Below are 17,174 nucleotides of genomic sequence, written 5' to 3'. Positions count from 1 at the left end.
TATGACACAACACTATTGTTTTGTTTCAGATTTTCCAGTATGGATACGTATCGAAATATAGATATTTGTTATAAACACTAATTTGTTCGTGTTTTCATCTTTTGATTTCCTGTATATTTTTTCTATACATATTGTTGGTACAGCGCTATGCCAAGCTCCTCTTTTTCACACAAACACACACACACACTTTCATTATGGCACCAAGCGAATGTTCTCAACCGAGAGGATGTTTGTGTTCAAACCATCTTGATTCTCAAAGGAAATGCCTCCAGCTATTAAAACAGAAATGCCACTATCAGTCCTTGTCTTCAAGGCCCTAATTATAAACACACACACACACACACACACACACACACACACACACACACACACACACACACACACACGTACAACGACACAAGCACCCCTACAGACCTGTTTTTCAAATTCCTAATTGATCACTCACAAACATTCTCACACGCAGACACACACTCCACTGATGGCCCACTTTGATATACTGTAGTCTACCCACAACCCCCTGCGGTGTCTCCCTCCTATGTCCCTTCGAAGTTTGAAAAACAAAAACAAATCTGTGTTGACTAATGATAAACTAATGATATGAATGAATTATGATGCCAATCATAATAATCCCGAGTTGAAGAATTACAGGAAAGTTCATCCTGAGGGTCACATTATCTGGTGAATTTCGGCCGTCTAGTCACATTTTCTAATTCAGTGTTGTTTATAAATTGAATTGTTATTCAGATGTGCTTGAGTTATGGCCTCGCTGGTGTTAGACAAGCCGGTTTAACAGTTTCTCTGATATTTCTTTCATTACCTTTTAACGTTAGTTAACTCAAAGATCAAGTCTGCTTAGAAAGCTTATCTCTGTAATGGAAAAACTGAAATGACAACAATTTAACACCGCGATACGATTAAAACAAAATCATTATAGTTAAATTAAAAAAGTTAGAATTGTTAATCTTGTCAAAAGCACATTGACGGTTTCTCTGTTTAAATGTAAGTTTGATCTCTTGAAATCACATGGCGTTCGAGCTCAATTCATAAGCAAGAATAAAAAAGTGAGAATTTGTTTTATAACTCCACTGCCGGAATATGTCAACATGGTTTGCTTTGGTACATTAGATGCACAGAAACTCAGCAGCACTGCATTTGATTTAAGAGATATTGTTCCTCTCTAGACAAGCATGTTGCATTATGGGTAGGAAACGTGTCAGATCGTGGTTTGCATTTTGGATTTGAGCTGAGGTCATTTTGTTGTATTCATGGATGCATTTTCTATGATAGGTTACCAGCAGCAGCACATCTCTTTAATGTTCTTCATAAAAGAAGACCCAAAACGCATCTCTTGTGGTTTCTAATGGAACGTGAAAACGATCTACTGTAGCATGTGTGTTAAAACGTATCTTTTTCCCCCGCAGGTTGAAGCCGTACACCTCTTACAAATTTAGAATGATGGCCACAAATGATGTGGGTGAAAGCGCCTTCAGCAAGGAAACCGAGCCAGTTACCACACTGCAAGATGGTAATGTTAGAGTCCACGTATTCTCATTTTTTCAAGTGTTTTTATGGATCTCAATATTTGCTAAAGGATGGATGGATCAAACTGATTCAGATGGATGGAATAATTAATCGATTGTGTTTTTCTGTGTTTAGTACCGGGTGACGCTCCTACTATTTTGCATGTCAGACCGTCCACCACAACATCCGTGATCGTCCAGTGGCAGGTAAAACATTGTTCATTGTTCCAACACAAAGCGAGCTGCCCTACTACATGTGTAGCTAAGCCGGTATTCAAAATACAGTGAAACCAAATAGCTTCCTGATTGTAAAGCAACTGTTTTAAAATATTTCAAATATTTCTCTTCACAAACGCATGTTTCTATATGCCAAAGAGTAATAATTAGCTCATGCTGACATCACTAGGTAAAAGCATAGGCATGCATCCTAAGTAAAAAAAACAAGCCAAACTTTTAAAGGTCCCATTCCCCGCGATCACATTTTTCAACCTTTAGTTAGTGTGTAATGTTGATGTTAGAGCATAAACTATACCTGCAAAATGATAAAGCTCAAAGTTCAGTGCCAAGCGAGATATTGTCTGTAACAGAATTCACTTTTCAAGGACTACAGAGAACGGCTGGAATCGGACTACAGCCCTCTACTTCCCGGGTACATGATGTCACTATTCCGAGTGCTTTTAATAACCTCCGCCCAAAGGAATACGCCAAAATAGGGGCGAGGTCTTCCTTAGAGAAGAGGAAGAGCCGCTGGAGTAGTGTTTGGTTATCAGAGATTGTAAACGTTTGACTGAGCTACGTGCTAAACTACTTTCACTTTCATCACAGTCCTACAGCTGGTAATATTCAGCTACACACATTCTAAGATAGCCAACGGTCATGACATCGGCTGTGAAAGCTGTTCTGTGTAATACACTGATATTGTGTGTGTGTGTGTGTGTGTGTGTGTGTGTGTTTTTGTGCGCATACCTCTTAAACACTTCTATGAAACGTCCTTTGAAGTCCTGCTTGCAAATGTCTCCTGGTCAGTCTGCTTGTTTTATTATCCAACTCGGGTCCAATATAAAAAGGCAAAACTAACGCTTCTGTTATTAGTGTTAATTAATATAACCGGTCTGACACCATTCGGTCCGGTGTCATTTCCCTCGCCATAGTAGGACAAAAATTGCGATCTCCAACAAAGATTGACGTTTGCACATGCACTAGCAGACCTCCGTTACACTTCGATGGATATGCATGTGTTTAACTGATGAAGTGAAGTTGACGCCATTGTTACCGTTTATTGCTAAAAGCCAAAGCTTATGAATACACGAGCACTGAGCAGTGGCGCTCCCAGGGGGGCCATGGTTCCCCCCAAAAAGTCACTGGCCTCCCATTGGCACCCCCAACCAGAATGAGATTTTTAAATATATATATATATATATTTTTATATTAGAATAATAGTATTAATATTTATTAATTAAAATGTACATTATCGAAGCACTATGTAAAAAAAATTGTATAATGTGTTATGTAGAATACGATCTCAACCCCTCCTCTCTCGTTTAACCTGCGAAACCGCGTCTAATATGCGCACGGCAGCCGCAGTACCACGCACGTGACGTCATGTTTGCTCCTGTTCAGTCAGCACGCATGAAAGGGGTAGAGGGTTGGAGACGAAACTCACAAACTAGTAAGTAAATAGTAATTTGTGTTCACACAATATGTCTATGTACTGAACTATGTACTATTAATTTTTTGTATGTATAAACACAAAAACATCCACAAACATATATATTTAGGAAATATTTTGATGTATTTACTTATATTTACCAGTAATTGAAATTAAACATTTATTTATTTTTATATTTTATATATTTCCTAAATATATGCGCGTATGTGGTTATAAATACAAAATTAATATGCACAGCACACAGACATGTATTATGTAAACAAAAAATGTTATTCTGGATTTTAAACGTGACAGTTTGACAGCCCTGATTTAAAGTTTTGTAAACAAAATCTTTTTAGGTAAACTATTACTTGAAAATACAGTCTAGGTTGCCTACAGTGTATGACTATATTGTGTGTTTCACAAACAACTTTTTCTCCCTTTCGGTCTAATCGGGTGTTCAAAGTTCAATTCTTCCGTCCGCGTTTAATAGCAGACTTGTTTGCAAGCTATTCAGCCGCCCTCTCAATGTTAATTATGTTTGGCGAGCAGGTTATCGGCCTTACACTTTACCCCCAAATGAGTTAGTAATCGCTTCACGTACCTCTGGTCTCCGTTCACACACATAAGGATACATTTACAAAGCCGGTCTGTTTTGACCCCATCTTAATTAACTTTGGCTGTAACACTGATCACATACTAAACAGACACATCCATAATGGAAAAGGAGAATGAGGAACACAGTCAGGTTAGGTCTTCACTGACCTGCAGTCTCAGTCAGCTTGTCCTCTGTTGATCTGCGCTATCTTGTGGGCTGGTGTGCATTGTGCCGTAATTACTTTCTGTCACTGTTTCTGGCTGCTAATTAGCCGGCAGCAGACAGCAGAGGCTCTGACACTAACGTACTTTCATTTCGTATCATCACGGGTCATACGCTGAAAAGTCAGGTGAATATTTCATGCTCCGTGTTAAATAGAGCAATTAGATGCCGGTTTGTTACTCTGGGACTGATTGAAATTCGATGTGTCTGTGTCTGTAGCCGCCTCAGGAGGGGACTGTGAATGGGATTCTTGTAGGATATCGCGTGTATTACCACGAGCTTCCGCTCGAACACGCCACGGCTGAACCAAAAACGGCAACCAACCAATCAACAATGAGTCCTGAGTTCAGAGGTAAGAATATATGTAATGTCTGCCTGCCTTCTCTGTCTGTCTGTATCTACCTGTCTGTTTGTCTGTCTATATCTATATTTACCTGCCTGTCTATCAATCCGTCTGTATCTACATCTATGTCTGTCTATCTGTCTGTATATCTATGTCTGCCAGTCTGTCTATCCATCTCTCTTTCTATATCTACGTACATATGTGTGTGTGTGTGTGTCTATCTAAATCTACATATACCTGTCTGTCTGTCTCTCTATATCTACCTGTCTATCTGTCTGCCTGTCTGTCTGGCTATCTATCTGTCTGTGTCTCAATATCTATATCTACCTGTCTGTCTGTCAGACTATCTATTTGTTTGTCTCTCAATATCTATCTATCTGGCTATTTGTCTGTCTGTCTATGTCTATCTATCTATCTGTCTGTCTGTCTGTCTGTCTGTCTGTCTGTCTGTCCGTCCGTCCGCCTGTCTGTCTGTCTGCCTACCTGTCTGTCTATCTGTCTGTCTTTCTGTCTATATCTATATGTCTGTCTGTCTGACTCTGTCTTTATGTCTGTGTATATCTACCAGTCTCTGTGTCTATTTCTATATTTGTCTGTCTGTCTGTCTGTCTGTCACTCCCTCTGTTTATGCCTCTTTCTAGTCACTTCTAGAATTTTGGTCTCAAACAAAAGAGCTGTATTGTTTTGATTTTGATTTTGTTGTTGTTTTGTTTTGCTAGCAGGTACTATGTGTTGTTGTTGTTCATGATGATACTACTAATAATAACACTTTCCTTTGTTAAATATATTTTGACATTTTTGCTGCTTTTTCATTCAGACAAGCGTTTTGTCTGCTGTCCTCAAAGGCATTATAAACCCAGTCTCTTGTATAATGTCTCTCTCATTGTCTCTTCCTCTGTCTCGCTTTATTTCACTACTCAAACAGCCAGGAGCACTTTTAAGACAGTGAGCAGCCCTTCATTAACGGAATTTGAATTAACTCGTAAGTATTTTTTGATATTATTTTAATTGCTGAGCTGTTTCAATAGTTGTAAACTTTGAAGTGTTAACAGCGTCGCATTGTTGCCCGGAGGCTTTCAAACTGCCTGTTCGATCCTCTAATCTGCTTTACCTCTAGAACAAACACTTCCTTTAGTCATCATGTTTTTGTTGTTTAGCCTCTGGTCTTGTCATGATGTGCTGTGAGGAAAGGAATCGAAATCTATTCGGTCCTCTTCTTCATTTCCACACCCTTCATCTTAAATCTACTTCTTTCTGATGTCACCTAGTTTTAAAAATTCGCTTTTTTGTATTTTCTTGTCTTTCTCTGCGCTTCTCTGAACTAGTATTGCCACACTTTTTGTTTGACTGCTCTGTCTGTCTGTCTGTCTGTCTGTCTACAGTATCTATATATCTAATCTCTCTTTCTCAGTCTTACTGCATTTATTATTTTTCAGAGCTCACCAAGTACCGGCGCTATGAAATTGTCATGACGGCATTTAATGTTGTTGGAGAGAGTCCCTTAAGTGCACCTGTTGAGGTGTTTGTTGGAGAAGCAGGTATGTGTTTATGCCTTATTAGGATATCTCATATAACAGCTCTCATACCATAAACATTCCACATACCTTGCAAAAAACGTCTTGGTACAGTGATGTATAATGAGGATGTATAATACCCATATACTTACAATCTATCCATTTATATACTGTATATATTTTTAAATTATTGTTTATTTAACAGGTGCAAAAACACAACCCTGTAAATGTGGCAGGTGCAAAAGATTAGGCACCCTTTCATGCAGTACTCGGTTAGCAACATCTTTGGCAGAAATCAGATCTTCTGAACGATGCTTGTCAGCTAATAGTCTAATTATATTGCCCAGTTGGTGTGGCCCACTACTTTGGATTTGTTCCCTACTCCTCTTGTGATTTTAGTTCAGCAGCATTCTCAAAGCGTCTCGCATGCACTGCATGTTTGAGATCTACCCTGAGAATTTCAATAGCATTCAACTCTTGGGAAGGTGAAGGCCACTGCGAAACTTTCATCTTTCCTTTCTTAAAGGGACAGTTCACCCAAAAATGAAAATGCTGTCATGAATTACTCAACCTCAAGTTGTTCCAAACCTGTATAAATTACATTGTTCTGTTGAACACAAAGAAAGATATTTGGAAGAATGTCAGCAACTGACATTTCTGGGGCACCATTGACTGCCGTTAAAATGGTTGTCAAAGGTGCTCCACACCTCCACAAAAATTTTTCTTTTGTGTTCAACCAAACAAAATTATACAATAATTATTTCTACTTTGGTAGTCAGTGGTGCCCCAGAAATGTCAGTTGCTAACATTCATTCAAATATCTTTCTTTCTGTTCAACTGTACAAAGAGATTTATACAGACTTGGAACAGTCTGTATAATTTTTTTTTTTTTAGTGAACTATCTCTTTAAGACAGTTGCTTTTAAGGTGTGTTATCTGACTGAAATAATCAACCTCTTTTTCAGCCTCAGTTTTTCACTGACTAGCTTTCAGGATTTGTTGGTACTGAGTCGAATCCATTGTTCCTTATACCTAACAGCATTTTTTATCTTATCATCTTATCCTATCTCTTTCTGTCTTTTCTTATCCTTATATTATTTTATTCTATTCTATCCTATCTTATTCTTTTCTTATTCTATCCAATCTTTTTGTATACTTCCGGTGTTGGGTATGAGATTGAATGTGATTCTACTAGACATTTTTCTTAATGTTCTATATTTTCTCTTCAACCGAACAGTCCCTCTCAACTTCCATTTCTTACCAATACTTCAAACAGTGGAAAATACTGTCACGAGATGTTTAATAGCCTTCTCCTGGTTTTTGAGAATGAATTATCTTGATTTTAAGATCTTTAGTCATCTGTGTAGAGAGGCCGTGGTTTTTGGGTACCAGCACAATACTCTGAGAATGTTTAAATCTCTGAACATTTACAGGTATTAAGCTGTGAAACTATTGTTACCTGACCAAGGATCAAGGCCTAACAGATCAATTACATTTTGATACCTTAAAAATTAACACTAGTCGATAAACAGGAAAGAAACTTTCTGAAATTTCTGCACATTCTACATGTGTACTTGGAGGCATAGACATGTACAGTATAATACCTAGAAGCGCCACTGTCCACTGGATCGTACGTCAACGATTTAAAGGAGTAAATACAGTTTTAGTCCTTTTCAGTCATGTGTTCAAATGTGTGTCGCAGTGTCAAAGCTAATTTGAATGAGAGTTCGTCTGATATGTAGAGCATTACGAAAGCTCATTACTTAAGATAATTTAAAGAATGAGCCAGGTGCACGAAATTGATCATTGAGCACATCTGACCTCAGCGAAAGGTCTGAACAAGAGCGACGTCACATCATTAAATATAAAGTGTCAGTGGTATGACTTTAACATGCAAAAGCCATGTTAATTACAGTACATATATCTGTCTTTATAGGGGCGTAGAATGAGATGGAATATGATGACACTCTAACATTCACACATGGTAATATAGATTGAATTAATTATATTACTGAATTAATACTTATGTATTTTGTGCATAATTTAGCATTTTATGCAATGTGTTAAAATGTATAAAAGATGAGAGTGTTATATGCAAGTTTAAACTAGTGTCCTATTGCAGAGTAACCACATTAAATGAGTTTATTGCATTAAATAAGCACTGAAATTTGATTATTTGAACCTTCTTGTACTCTTTGGTCACTAACATGTTTTACCGTTTTGATGTTTATTATTATTTTTTGAATGGCACGAAACTTAGTGACTTTTGTGGCACTTACTATGTGAAAACAAAAATCAATAATGGATGAGATTTGAAAAGGCCGAGTGGTCCTAAAAATGTCGCATTTTTACTCCTGATCGCCATAGGAAATTAATGGGATTAAAAAAAGCATTATATTATAATAATATTATATTGAATGGAAAAATATAGATGAAAATTGTTTCAGAAATATTACATAAAACCATAAAATACCCTAAAAATGTAATATATTAAAGGTAAATATATTAATTATTATGCGATTAGACACTTTTGAGGGTAAATATATTGCAAAAATATAATAATAAAACTTTTAACCAAGTATGAGTGTGACCGACCTGAAGGAGGAGTGTCCAAATACTATTCATTATTAAATAGTCAATTGAATTATTATTAGTAGTTATTAGTATTATTGTTGTTTTCTATATTTTTGTAGTAGTTGAAAGCATTATCTGTTATCAGTTCAAAATGTACATGGTTTTCTGAAATACTTGCTTATGATTGGTTGATTGTATAATGACTAGAGTATATAGTCATTCATTACGGCAGGTAAACAATTTCATTCGTAGCTGTGCTGGTTTCATGTCTCTTCCTGCAATCTTTTTTTCTGACTAAATAATTTCTCATGCACATTTGTTGATTTATTTGGTGGCCTGTTTACGTTACATTACAGTTTACACATTGAAGTGTGTCATCAAATCACTGAAGCTCTATTTCCTCTGAGTTTAGTTACTGTCCATTATGTCACAGTGAAATGTCATTTGCCCTTCACCTGAAGCAGATGAAGTTAATGGTTTTCGTGCTACGACACATTTCATCCCCCACACACACACGTTTATTTAGTTTGAAGCTAAAAGTGTAATCACGTGTGTGTGCGTGCGTGTGTGTGTGTGTGTGTGTGTGTGTGCGTGTGCGCGCGTGTGTGTTTTCAGCTCCTTCAGTAGCCCCTCAGAACATCCAAGTGAAAGCTGTTTCCTCCTCTCAGCTGGACGTCGAGTGGCAGCCTCCGCCTGTAGAGACACAGAACGGGAATATTCATGGATACAAGGTGACCTGTAATGACTGTGACTCCACTAGGGGTTGAAATATTTCCTTTTCTTGCCTTGCCAAACACAAAAATATTTTAGAAAGTATATACATTTGGGAAATTTGGTTGAATTGAACACATTTTGAAAACTTAGGTGAACAATGATAAAAGCATTTTTATTAGTGGTGAACTAAATACATCACACAAACCAAATGTTTAAGTTTGTGTGGCATAAAAAGACAATATTGTATATAGATATGGACCATTCTTGTTCCACTAGTCGTGCACACAGGCCTAAAGCAAGAAATTCTGGGAGTCCAGACTGTCACTCCCGACTCTGTGCCACTTACATCAATACAACTCAAATTATTCTGGGTCCCTAAAATCGTTCTCGTCTTTCACTTCAGTAGCTACAGCCCTGCCATCCTTGACGCTGTGTTGTCACAAGTAACACTATGGGGCAATAATTTCAACACATGAATATGTGTAATCCATAAATATTTAGTTCCTCGAATCCTGACATGAACCTGGATAAAAGTAATTCCAAAAGCAGTCAGGCGTTCCATCTGTTTGCTTGCATAAATAAACTACAGTTCATTTGCAGTCTCTAATCCTTTATCACACTGTCATTTGTTAAATTTCACCATATTAGCTTCTGTCCTTGTTTTCGGTTTTATGCCATCTGTACTTCTGTCTCTCACAGACAGGAACTGATCATAAATCCTTATGTTCTTAGCGTAAACACGAAATACCCATTATTCTTGTCCCATTCACATCTTATTATGTTTATTTGCGTAAGCCTTTACATAAACGGCCACCATAAAAAGTATTTTGAACATGTACACCAACATTTTAAAATGATGAATGTCATTGCGTTAGACACAAAGTATCAAACCAAGTGGCATTTTCATGTCCAATTCCAGAGTTTTTTTGCATTAAGAAATTATTAGTAACAGTCAAGTTATTATTATCATTATCATTAATAATAACGACAATAATAATAAATAATATTATTATTATTAATTCAAACACATGCACACATTAAGCATCCACATATTGTGTCCGACCTTTATATTTGTAAATGACATCCATTCACATGTCCCACAGATTCACTACTGGGAAAAGGACAAGCAGAATGACACAGAGAAGGAGCTTGTTTTGTTCATTCCCGAGACGTCTGTGCACCTGAAGAATCTGACGTCGTACACCACCTACCACATTCAACTGTCTGCATTTAACGCAGCGGGGGACGGCCCACTCGGCGCTGCCCGTAAAGGACGAACGCTGCAGGCTGGTGAGTCCCACTGGGGGCCCTGATTCGCTCAGCTGGAGGCAGATGCACCAACCGGCGAGACGCTGGTGTCCAAAACATTGTCAGACTGTGTCAATCTGCTGGTATTAATGCTTCAAAGTATGGAGCCTGTTGCTGTAATCCCAGTCAAGGCTCTCTAAATTATCTTTGGCAAATTTCATAATTGTGAATTAAAGGATTGTTCTGGATATAAAAGTTTAGTGTCTCTGGCATGGCAATATTTTGTTGAAGTTAGGGGTCGTTGTTTTATCAAAGTAATCTTTAGTAATCTATCTTTAGTAGAAGGTTTGGCAAATGTGTTATTGAAAGTGACTCACCATCTCATTCTCTCTCATTCTCTCTCTCTCAAGCTCCTGGGCCACCCAGTCATGTTCTGTTCTCAGAGGTAACAGGGAGCTCATTGAATGTGTCGTGGGGAGCACCTCTTCAGCCCAATGGAGTGCTTGAAGGGTACAGAGTGATCTACGAGCCCACGGCACCCGTTCATGGTAAACAAAATGGAAAAAAAAGGACTGATGTCACTTGTAATATTTATGTATTATATCAATAAGTATTATATCCGCTCTAAAAACACCCTTCCCAACTGCTACAGGACATTAAAACCCACGCCGCAAGCATCAAGTTTGATTTTAGTTAGTTATAAGAAGTTAGAAATAAGGGGCGTGGCAACATGATTTTTCAGTTTGCGTCTAGAAATATGGTACCCCGGCTCCACCTCTTGCTTACTATCGTGCAGACTTTGGCTCCGAGTGACATCATCGACGCAATATGTCACCTGCCATATGTATTTTGGCTTCATTTTTCTATATTGAAAGTAAATAGGGGATGTGTCGTCCATCCTTTTACGGTATATAGTGTGCTCTGTGGTAACCTCTACAATAAATTCTATACATTAAAATAAATGATTAATGCACCTTTAATAGTTTCCGAAACAGATTTGATGTGACTTTCATATAACAATGTTACACTAGTTACACTACTGTAACCTTTTGCTTGGCAGGTGTCAGTAAGATCGTTACGGTGGACATCAAGGGCAACTGGCAGCGCTGGCTGAAGGTTCGAGACCTGATGAGGGGCGTGGTCTATCGCTTCAAGGTCCAGGCTCGAACCATCACTTACGGACCTGAACTGGAGGCCAATATTACCGCCGGACCAGTAGAAGGTGAATATGAACATTAATAATGCAAAATAACACGCATGGTAGATCCTACAGTGACTGGATGTGTAAGAAACATCCCCTGCAGCTACAGGAACAGGACTGGATTAAGAGCATTAAATGAATTGTTGAATGTCTGAGTCATTGAACGAGTGCTTTTTTAAAACACCATTAAAAGCCTCACATCCTGTAACCCACCAGCATGACACTGTTTTAGACATGTGCTTTATTATTCCAAAGCTTAAAATTAGGTGGAGATGGAAATAAGGCCGGGTGAAACTGGTGTGAGTAATGTGGCGTACTAAAATTGTGATTTTATGTAAGTTAGGGAGCGCTTCTATATTATCAAGATGTAAGAAGCTTACACTCTCAAATAAATCTGTAAAAATAGGGCACAATATGCTGTTATTTTCCGTATTCATTTTTACAGTTGTTTAACCTGTCTTTTAAATTTTGAACTGCATTAAATTGCATTTTAGCATTAGCGGAAATGTCCGTAAAATAAAGGATTTTTTTTCTGCCAGTACTTTATCTGATTTTTACGGAAATTTTTTTTACAGTGTATGCTTATGATTTAAATTAGTTTTGGAGACACATAAATATACATACAAATTTTAATAAAAATCCATTTTAATTGGTCAAGTGGAGCACATAGGGAAGGCCAAAAGCAAAGTCAAAGATTGCAATTTAGAAAAAAAGGGTTTTTGGAGTATAAGAGTTTGTGCGCGCTACATTATTCTCTTAGATTAGCGATAACTTTTTCTATTATTTAAAAAAAATCAATTCAATTTAATTTCTAATTTATTCAATTTAATTAATATTCTATTCTATTTTTTTATTCTATTTCTACGGCACTTCACAATTTTGCATTGTTGCAAAGCAAATTTACAAAAAAAATACATAAAGTATAGACCGTTTCATCGGACGCGCATGCGCCTGACCCCCAGTTAACTTCCGGTTTGTGTTTGGCTTGTGTCTAATAATATAACCATTTATATTCAATTTAATTTATGTTAATATTAATTTATATGATTATTTTAATGTATGATAATTGTATTGAATAAACGATTTGTTGAATTATGTTGTATGTTCATTTTATTAAATAAACAATATGTTGAATGGGTCCTGTAGTTTTGACGCGTTTAAAGAAACCGTATGGTACATTAGCGGTTGAGCTTGGTATCGCAGTCTAAATTCAAAATATTGGAGAGGCAAGTTTAGCCAAGTAACGGTTCTTCTCGGTTTCTTTTGATTGTTATCAGAAATAATCTGTTGTTTGGGTATGTGTACCGGAAGTTAAGCTGGGGTCAAAAAAGTGTGCATGCGGAGTAACGTTTGTTTATGTTGTTAAGATGAAACCATCTATAGAAATAAGCAAAAGAAGTTATAAAGAAAGAAAGGAAAATTATAACAAAATATATTGTAATGAATCATAGTATTAAAGAATGAGCTTTGAACTGCAGAATTGAATTTTGGTGCATCGTCTGAAAAGACAAATGTAACTAATAAACTTTTTATTTTTGACTATTTGAAGATTCGTAATTGGCACATAAGACTGAAAGTATTGCCGCTCTTATGTGCAAGTGTATTAAATCACAAGACATTTACAATAGTCTGATTCATTCAAAAGTAGCGAGCATTTGTTGGAAATGAAGAGCGTTAAAGTTATAGTGGCTGTGAATGCTGTAAGGTCACAGTAACCAATAAAGAACATCTTTGGAAGAAGGTGTATCCCTGAGGCTTCGATGTGACCTTTATGAAATCTAAACAACTTCAAGCTGTCGGTCTTAAAAGCTTGTGTTGTACGTACTGTAAGAGGAGAAAATCTGTATAAAAATGATTAAATGATCAGAATTTCATCGCTGTCATCCTTCGGCCTGATGTTTGAGGTCTGAGATTCAGTCTGAAATATTATGATTGATCAGATGCTTTCTGTAATGTTATCGATCGTTCAGAAATGAGACGCTTACAGAATTTAATCATAACTTGGCTTTTGTCTCATAGGCTCACCTGGTTCGCCCTTGCAGACCTCAATCACAAAATCAGCATCAGCTCTGACGCTTCATTGGTCAGAGGGTGCTGAAGGGGTGGGACCTGTCACAGGATATGTCATTGAATCACGTCCATCAGGTGAGCTTTAGTTGAGGGACCGAGTAGTTCAAACTCACCCTTGACTTTTTCGTCTCACGTGTTACATCAGGAGTTCTCAAACGTTTCTGGACCACTGCACAATTTCTGTAGGTTCTTAAAGGCATACTTCACCTATAAATAAAAATTCTGTCATCACCCTCATGTCATTCTAAAACAAAAGAAGATATTTTGAGAAATGTCTCAGTGGTTGTTTCCATACAATAGAAGTCAATGGGGGCAATGTTGTTTGGTTTACAAATGGAAATTTACATGTACTGTACCATAAATAAGATAATGTACAGTTCCTAAAATCTGTCTGTATCTCTGGCGCCCCCTATGGTTGATTTACCTGTACTACATGTTCTTTTAAAACCAGGCATGTTCTCAATTAACCTTCTACTTCTGACTTCTTCATTTTTCTCCCTTGTGCGGCGACCGATTACTTACCCTACATTTCCAGATGAAGGATTATGGGATACATTTGTCAAACATCTCCCACCTGGGAGCTTCTCGTACACTATTAGTCTGGACCGCCTACGTTCAGGTGTGGCCTACGAGTTCCGTGTCATCGCCGTCAACCGTTTCGGCTACGGGGATCCCAGTCCGCCTTCCACTGCCATGTCTGGTAATCTTCCTCATTATTTTGCTGCACTGTGGTACATTTACTCAGTTTTAAAGGTAACGGGTGATTGAAAGTTTATTAAAGATGGCTAGCTGTTCACTAGACGCATGTATACAGGTACACTTCGTGCACATTTTATGCACACCGAATGTTGTCCTGAATACCTGTGATAAGGGGTCCCGCTATGGGGGGTAAATTCATACCCACATGAATCAGTTATTTCCAAATTACTATAAATAAATAAATTTGACACATGGACTTTGAAAATATAATAATTGTATTTAATACTGGGTATACTAACTGGTTGCCTCTCACTAATGTACAATGGAACGTAGTGATGTCATGATGACATTTAGAGTTGCCTAATCTATACTATATCATATAATAGTTTAAAACACATAGAATGCCATATGCGTGAGATTATTAGGGTATTTCGAAAAAGTACAGAAATCTTTAACATTGTGAAGTAGCTGACAGGTATTTTGTTTTCTTAGGGCTGTTGGATAACTCAGCAGCCTCTACTGCCATCTGGTGTCAAACATCTACATTCAGTCGTCTGTTACCAGAATAATCAAATCAAAAATAAAAAGTTGTTTTGTTATTTACATCAATATTGTTTGAGTGCTCTCCTTTTGTAAATAATGAACTAAATGAAATACTGTGATCTGTTGTTGTAGCTCTGTCTGAAACGCCTTTCTATGAGGAGTGGTGGTTCCTGGTTGTCATGGCGCTGATCAGCCTCATTCTGATTCTGATGGTTGTGTTTGGTTTGCTTCTGCTGGGACAGAACAAGAAGTACAGGAGCTGTGGTACAGGTGAGAGTTACAATGAATATAATGTACAGTCAGCTGGGCATTATCACAGAATAAACCCAGACATCGTAAGGGGTCTTACAAGTTTTATTTTGTTATAATGACCAGTGGAATGTACATTACATTATCTTTAATAAATATTAAATGTTCAATTTGGTCATTGAATATTTAATATTTATTTAAGTTAAGTAAAGAAAGAGAAAAAGAGTTTTTATAATGATAAAATATAAAACAATAATAACAATTTAAAATGTAAAATAATATCTTATATTATAATTAATAGTAATAAAAAGAAAACAATAACTAATAATAACATAAACAATAATAATTAGTAATAGTAATACAAATTAAAATAATTTATAATAATAGCAATAAATAAATATATAAATTTATGGTTTCAGTATAAGCTAATATATACAGTACTGTATGTATATAAAATGTATAGCTTGAATGTACTGTCGCTTTAGATTAAAAGCTTTTGCTGAATGCATAAATTGTGTTTTAGTTTTTACAACAGATTTCCAGTTCCAACAGTTGTGGGAAAGTTTCATGTATGTAATGTAATGTTTCCCACAGGAAAGCATATCTCCACTGTAGAAGAGGCTGTAACCCTCGATAATGGCGGTTTCACGGCATTAGAGTTAAACAGCAGACATCTGAATGTGAAAAGCACTTTCCTCAAGAAGAATGGAACGAGGTGAGGTTTCAATTCAGCTCCACGTTCCATGTCACATTATTCTACATTACAGTCTACTAAAGTATAATAAGTCTTGCTAAATTGGTTATTTGAAGTAATCCAGGACTAATCCAGGTAATAAAATAATCCAGTTGTCAAAAATAAAGCATTTTATTGACAGGTAGTGATCTATTATTGGCTATGTTCATTATATGAAACTTATTGGTCCACAGGTCACCACCACGGCCGAGCCCGGGTGGGCTGCACTACTCAGATGAAGACATCTGTAACAACTACAACGGGGCGGTTTTAACGGAGAGCACCACCCTCACAGAGAAACCCACAGAGCTCTCTGAGTCAGAGGTATATACACCTACACCAACACCATCTGACTGCTCTTCAACAACATCTGATACCACATAAAGAACTGAGAGTGGTTTATGTAGAGAGGACTACAGCATACCTACTTTTTTCATTTAGAACATTCATCAGATATTGCATGAGTCGATCAAATGAACAAATGCATTTTTAAAGAACATTTAGCAAAATGTAAACAACACTAATCCAGAAGGACTTCCTGTTTCAGTTTCTGAACACTACAGAAATGTTAGAACTAAATACAACGAGCAAAACACTTAGGTCTGAATCAAAATGTTAAATGAAGATCATTAAGTCTTAATCATATATGTGAAATTACAAAAATAAACTAAAAAGTGCTTCTAGTTTACATTTTGCAAAATGGTCTATAACAGTATTTTTTTAATGTAATTTTTGCTTTTGTATTAGACTTTAATATTTTAAATATTTTTATAATATTTGGAAAATATTTTATTACACTGTATATTTTGTAATATAAAATATATAATAAAATATTTTTAACAATATTTAAAAGATAAAAAATCTATAAAAAAATAAAAATAATCAAATGAATATATAATAAAATATATATATAAACGTTTATACAGTTTTATTAATATTTATTTAATAATTATATAATCAAATACTAATTATATACCGTACAGACCCCCTTCATAGTGGCTGCCATTTTGAAGATCTTTAAGTCTTATCATATATGTGAAATTACCAAAATAAACTAAAAAACCGTAAACAGGAACTGTTGTTTACATTTTGCAAAAAGGTCTATAACAGATTTTTTTATTTATTTATTTAATTTTTGCTTTTTTACTAGACTTTTATATTTTTTCATAATATTTGTAAAATATGTTATTATATTTTGTAATAAAATATATAATAAAACATTTTTAAAAATATTTCAAACATAAAACATCTATTTAAAAATAATAATATATACTAACGTATTTATATCCCATCATCCTT

General features: G+C 36.2%; 1 protein-coding gene across 2 annotated transcripts in view; it reads left to right on the top strand.

The window, feature by feature from the left end:
* sdk1b (sidekick cell adhesion molecule 1b) overlaps positions 1-17,174 on the top strand; it is a 188,498-nt gene that overhangs the window by 167,572 nt on the left and 3,752 nt on the right. For both annotated transcript variants that reach the window (XM_057332366.1, XM_057332365.1), the window contains 14 exons: positions 1,422-1,525; positions 1,657-1,727; positions 4,208-4,340; positions 5,257-5,313; positions 5,768-5,869; positions 9,034-9,149; positions 10,236-10,422; positions 10,791-10,928; positions 11,441-11,602; positions 13,601-13,726; positions 14,187-14,351; positions 15,026-15,163; positions 15,737-15,857; positions 16,070-16,199. In XM_057332366.1, coding sequence (XP_057188349.1) covers positions 1,422-1,525; positions 1,657-1,727; positions 4,208-4,340; positions 5,257-5,313; positions 5,768-5,869; positions 9,034-9,149; positions 10,236-10,422; positions 10,791-10,928; positions 11,441-11,602; positions 13,601-13,726; positions 14,187-14,351; positions 15,026-15,163; positions 15,737-15,857; positions 16,070-16,199 — 1,750 coding nt within the window. The remainder of the gene's footprint in view (positions 1-1,421; positions 1,526-1,656; positions 1,728-4,207; positions 4,341-5,256; positions 5,314-5,767; positions 5,870-9,033; positions 9,150-10,235; positions 10,423-10,790; positions 10,929-11,440; positions 11,603-13,600; positions 13,727-14,186; positions 14,352-15,025; positions 15,164-15,736; positions 15,858-16,069; positions 16,200-17,174) is intronic.

The sequence above is a fragment of the Triplophysa rosa genome, linkage group LG4 (assembly GCF_024868665.1).
Source record: "Triplophysa rosa linkage group LG4, Trosa_1v2, whole genome shotgun sequence".
Taxonomy (NCBI): domain Eukaryota; kingdom Metazoa; phylum Chordata; class Actinopteri; order Cypriniformes; family Nemacheilidae; genus Triplophysa; species Triplophysa rosa.
The sequence above is the reverse complement of the archived record's forward strand: the minus strand, read 5'-3'. Positions and strand labels throughout refer to the sequence as shown.